Source organism: Melozone crissalis, unplaced genomic scaffold, assembly GCF_028551555.1.
Source record: "Melozone crissalis strain CALT ecotype California unplaced genomic scaffold, PUWL_Pcris_2 ptg000042l_1, whole genome shotgun sequence".
NCBI lineage: Eukaryota > Metazoa > Chordata > Aves > Passeriformes > Passerellidae > Melozone > Melozone crissalis.
Window position 1 is genome coordinate 3681153 of NW_026535820.1, and position 6000 is coordinate 3687152.

General features: G+C 39.0%; 1 protein-coding gene across 4 annotated transcripts in view; it reads left to right on the plus strand.

Moving 5' to 3' along the window:
- The window catches only part of NCOA2 (nuclear receptor coactivator 2), a 189056-nt gene extending 183406 nt beyond the window's left edge, over nt 1-5650 (plus strand). For all 4 annotated transcript variants that reach the window (XM_054284633.1, XM_054284634.1, XM_054284635.1 and 1 more), the window contains one exon: nt 1518-5650. In XM_054284633.1, the coding sequence (XP_054140608.1) occupies nt 1518-1529 (12 nt within the window). In that variant the 3' untranslated portion in view covers nt 1530-5650. The remainder of the gene's footprint in view (nt 1-1517) is intronic.
- Nucleotides 5651-6000: the final 350 nt, after the last annotated feature.

Sequence of the window (6000 nt, forward strand, 5' to 3'; positions counted from 1 at the left end):
CTGTAATAGAGGTTAAACAGCTGCTTTTTCATGCAGCTGAGCAATAAACTACTCCTACAAAGCTGCTTTTTTTTTTTTTTTAAGAAAGTTCAAGCTGTGTAACTAATGGGCAACTTTCGCATTACATAATTTTTTGCAAGTCGCTGGTATAGTGGGAGTGTTTATTTAGTATATCTCTGGAGATACTGTTTCCTAAATGTCCGCCCTGAAAATAAGGACATCTTTCGATTTTCACTTTTGTTTCCACTTCAAAAACCACTGACAGGGTCCCTGAGCTACCTCTCAGCATGGTAGTAAGAAGAGTCAAAGTTTAGTTTGTCCATATGAGTCAGGGCATGAGGGATGTGAGGGTGGTGTGTCTGTGCTGTGATGAAGGAAGGAGGAGCCACAATCAGGACTCAGTGCTGCTCACACCCAAGGAGCTCCAGCTGCACCAGCTAAATGGGAATAGGAGATGTATAAAACGTAGGACCTTGCTTTCCTGCTTTGCAGGATAACTCTTGACACTGACTTTGTCAGTAAAGCTACGTTTCTAGGCCTTGTGTGAGTGCAGAGGAAGCTGTGGTAAGGTCCAAAGCATAGTGTAGGCAGCTTCCAGAAGGCAGCCTAGCAGCATGCACGGGGACTGGTGAGAAAGCTGCCTACCCAGCAGCACTGTCCCTGAGCAAACAGGGCCTTCCTCATGCGTGACAGGAAGCTGTGAGCAAAGAGCTGCTCCACAGCCAGAGCCAGGGATGGGAGTGAAAAGCAGCCCCAGGGGAGGAGGAAGATGGGTTTGGCTGGATTGACTCTCTGACCTGACTGACCACAGCACCCCGTGGGAGAAGGCATTTTCAAGGAGAGGAAGACAGAAAGGCACAGATTGCAGCCACTGGAAGGAGTAGTCTTAAAACAACTGTGGAAACCACATCCTGATGTTTTTGTGAATAAGAAAGAAGATAATCAACTCAGCTGAAACCAGTTTGTACTATATTTGTGTAAAGACATTACAAGAGTATTAAGTATGAGGTAAAAGACCTCTCTAGGGATCCATAGCTGAAGCTGGCTTTATTTCTTTATTCCCTTTTTCATTATGAGTCTTGGAAGGGAAAGTGAGCCAGTGCAGTTGTTTTCTTTGACAGGGATGCAGTACTGAGAGATTTTTGCACATATTCTGAGAATGAGACTTCTTTTAAACCCTATTGCTATGCCTTCAGGTGGAGTTTACAACAGGTGGATGATCTTGAGTTATTATAACATCCAGGATAATTGGAATGAATTAAGGACCTAAGAATGCAGTGAAATCAAACCGCCACTGATATCAAAGGAACTAAATCACTGGTCAGTTGCATCAGTGTACACAAGTAATAGTTTAGCTTTATAAATTCCAATTAAATTTCAGGTGTAAAGCATTACAGTAATGCACAGTTGACAGTGGATGTTGCACTCCAGCATCCCAGATCTCACTGACCTGTCCATCCTCACTATCCCAGCAGGAAGAATTCATTTGTTTTTCCCCCATTTCTCTTCTTTTGCAGAAATATTGCTGACCCTGAGGGTGGTTTGGTTGCTCCTTTCTTCAGCTGACTGGGCTGACGGCCCCAAACCCTTACCAGTTTGAAGAGCTGTGTCTGTTTGTCTGTCCCCGCGGAGCTGCCGCCCGGCGGCTGCCTGCTGCCAACAGGACTCAGCCCTGCCTTCCCGAGGGGAGCCGGGGGCGTTGCCCAAGAGCAGCCTCTTCTTTGACAGTCTGGAGCTAGCGTACAGACATTGCTCAGTCTGTTCACTGCATTCACCTTAGTGCAACTTAGATCTCTCCTGCAAAGTAAATGTTGACAGGCAATTTTCATAAACCATGTCAGATTGAATGTATTTAAATGTATGTATTTAAGGAAAAACAACCATGCTCTCGTTCTGTTTCTGTTTAGTTCTAGACCTTGGGGTTTTTTTGCTTTGTTTTCCCTGGCTTACACAGTCTGGTGCAAAGGATTCAGTTCTGTCTGAAAACTGGTGTTTTAGACTAAGGCCTGCATTTTGGGGCGGAGAGGAGGCATGGAGGAGGGCATAAAAGCAACGTCTGGTACATTTAGAGACCTCCAACAAGCATGTTCCACTGACAGCAAGTCAGAGAAGATCAACTGATGCAGAAAACTATACAGACCAATTTTGAATGGGGTTAAAGTTGTGAAACAGATGAAAATTACCCTGTGAGAGGGCTGTTTATAAGGGGTGATTTGGTTGGGTTTTGTGGTAGTGTTTATGATGCAAGTCATTAATCCAAACATACAAGTTGGTTACATTCTCATTTAATTAAATTCCTAACAATCAGCAAATCTGGTTTTTTTTAACCTGGCTCTCCTGACCTCTGTCATCTTACTCTTTCTAGTAGAATTAAAAAACAGGTTACTCCGTTATTTCCTTAGGTGTGTTTCCAGCAATCTGCACAGCCGGTTACTGGATGCCGAACAGCAGAGTTCAATGGTAATGCATGTAATGATTATGGTAGTGGCAGAATTGGTGCATAATATCAAAGATACCTGCTTTAAAGCATGATAATTTCTGGTTCCCATCCCCTTAGCTGGGAAAATAACAATTCCTGTAATACCTATAGCAGATATCACTACAGACTTCACCACTATCATGTTTCTGATTATTTTAAAGCAGTGTGGACTACGAAGACGTTTTGTAAGGTACATAAAATCCAGTTTATATGTAAACAAGCAATAATTTAAGTTGAAAACTTAAGTGTTTTACTTGTATAATTTTTGTGAGATATACATGTTGTGAAGTTGATTCCAAATGAGGTACTTCAGTATTAAATTAGATATCTTCTTAGCCGTGTGTGTCTCCTGAAAAAGTGTTTTGTAAAGGATCACAATGCCTTGATTAGACCTAATTTGTAGGCTTGAGACTTCTCGTTTTCTAAGCCTTGTGATTCTGCTCATAATACCATTTAATTAACCTATATTATATGCAGCCACTGTAGGAACCAGTTCTTGATTTTTGTATGTTTATATCCTTTCGTAACAAATCTTAGAAAAACTGTTACTAAGCAGGCCACTGTTAAGGCGTGTTGGTTTTTTTCCTTGCCCACTGTGGTTTGAATAATCTTTTACTATACATCACTTTGTGAGGACTTGGAATATTAGAAATTGATGAGTTTGACCTGTTTTCTTTCTGCTGATTCCTAATTGTTTAGGAATAGTATTCCCTAATTTAGTGCTCCCACTGAGACTCTCCAAACCGTGAGCCCATTTGCTCCCCTTCCATCTTTCCCTGTGGAGGACTGGAGAGGGGAATTGGAGGCACGGAAGGTAAAGATCATGGGTTGAGATAAGAACAATTTACTGAAAACAACAATGAGATAAGAAAACAGTAACAACTTCAGTACTAGTGACAGAGGGTACAAGAAAGAGACAGACGGAAACTCACGACATGCCCGATGCTCCCTCCGCCACTGCGCTGATCCAGAAGAGAGCCCTTCTCCTGGGAAGAGTCTCCCTTCCCCACCCCGGGAATGATGTGAGGTGTTATAGGATAACCTCTGGGTCCTAGTCATGCCCTCTCCTGGCTTCTGCAAAAGTTAACCCTATCCTGGCCGGAACCAGGACACTAATCCACAAACTTTCTAACCTGAACGCAAATTTTTTGATTAAATGTAAAATGCAATGCGTTTTATAATATCTCATCAGCCCTGCCTTTTGGGATTGAAATGTTTGTCTTGTTGTCATTTAATTTGTTTTGGTATTCAGATGGGAGTTCAAATAAAATAGCAGCTATTCTATGTTAAGGCTGAGGAAAATATGACAAAGGCTGTGTCTGTGTTTGTCCTTAAAGAAGACAGTGCCACCATTTTGGAGAAGCAACATGTTTTCAGCTGTCACCATTCTGTTGCAGAACTCAAACAGAATGCTTAGTCAGCTGAGCCATTCTTTGACCTGCTGATGGGACATAATAACCATCAGTCCTAACCTCCACAGCCTCATTACTACAACATTGGTCTTGAACTTGCATTATGTATCTGACAAAAAAATTACTTATATACGAAATGTATAAATTTGAAGGAATTAATTTCATGCACCACGAAGTGTAAATGAGTTTAAAAATAATTTTGTTGCTATTCCATTCTTTTTTGGTTCTTAACCATAACCTCTGCAGATAGATTATTCTTTTTCACAGTGGAAAAAAATAGTTTAAATTTGTCCCATTTCACAACAGACCTGCAAACCCTTATCTGTAGTGATTATGATACTTCATCATCCATTGCCATTTTGAAAGAAAGGAGATTGTACCTATCACTTTGGCTCCGTTTGGGTTCATTGTGACTTTTGTCGTCTTCTAAGTAATGAAAGAGAAAAGTGAGTGAAGGAATCTTCTGATCATATTGATCACTATAGAAACAAAAAAGCCAAATCAATTCCCTTCATTATCAGTATTTTTCATCCTGTATACAGTAAATTTGTCGGAGAAAGTACTTGGATTTTGTTTTAAGAGAACAATTAATCAGTGTTCTATTTACATTATTAAATGTGAAAGGCGCATAATGTGAAAAATAAGCATATATACATGGTCATACGACCCGTTTAAGTGTTCATGTAATGTGGTGAGTTTAAAAAGTGAAGTGAGCTGTTTTGCTACAAGGAGTTAATTTGTACTCAATCCTTAAAATATTGTCCCACACCGGTATCCCTTTGGGCCTGTATTAATTAAAAGCAATGTTTTTGCAGTTTATACAATACATTTTTTAATCTTTGTTTAAAAGCGGAATTCATATGGGCTTAACAGACGAAATGGGTGGCACAGCTCCACTTGCAGAACCCAAAGATACACAATCAGTTTTGAAATGCAACTTAAGCCATTAATTGTTGGTGTGAATTTAAAAGTTTTCTAGTATTTGTATGGTAGTATGCTGCCTAAGAGCAAAAGCATTCTCTGCACAAAAGAAAATTTACTGTAGTGGCTTTGATTTTAATTAGAATTTTCTCCCTGGTGTTTCTTTGTAGACTAAAACAAAATCTTTTAAGTTTCTTACTACAGGTAAAAGCTATGTGCAAGAACCTCAAAATGCTAAAATCTAGCATAATGCCTTAGATCTGTTTTTAAGTCTTGTATATTCCTACATAGCTGTCTGATGTATTATATTTGTATAGTGAATTGTGTACAATTTTGGAATAAGTGCATCATCACTTAATCTTTATGTTGTTCAATAGAGATGATGGACACATTTCTTCAAACATTTACTGTCATTTAATTTTTTTCCCTTTATGTCATTTGTGGGTTTTATTTGTACAGTTCATCATGAAGTTGCATCTGAGATGTGTGTATATGAAAAGATTATACAAGGGTAAAATTAAGCAATATATAAACTATGGTTCTTCAGGAGAAAGCTTACAGTGTTTCAGGTTGTGATTTATTTTCAAAACGGAGTTGACTCTGAACATCACTTTGTTCACCTGCATTGATGTTTGTATTTCTAGTGTTAGCAGTTTATGCAAAGGTAGATATATTCAGAGAAATTTTAAATACATTTATGCAAGTTAATATTGCTTTGCTGATGCTATTTGCTTATTTGATGTTAAATAATGCTATTGTAAATAAAGAATTCTGTTGTTATTGCATCATTTAATAAATTTTAATGCCTTCGGGTTTTACATGGCTTTAGAGATTTCAACAGGTTTCTGTTGTGTCTTCATTTGTTCATAGAAGGCTATAAGAAGTAACACTAAAGCATTGGAGGGTAGATGGATTGCTAGGTTTTAAAAAAGCAGCAGGCATTGGTAATGAATTGAAATTCCAGCTAGTTGTTACTTGCAAGTCCTTTTCAGGGCTGCATTGACTGAAAATGCTTATCACCTGGCTTAATATGAGAACAGTTCATTATGAGTACTTTTTTTTTTATCAGTCAGGATAAAATGGGCATCTTTCATGGCAGTGTCAGCAGAGGCTGACCTCAGATGTGGAGATGATAAAGAGTTACGGGTTTGTTCTCCTTGCCATGCCAAATGGTGGATTTAAGACAGT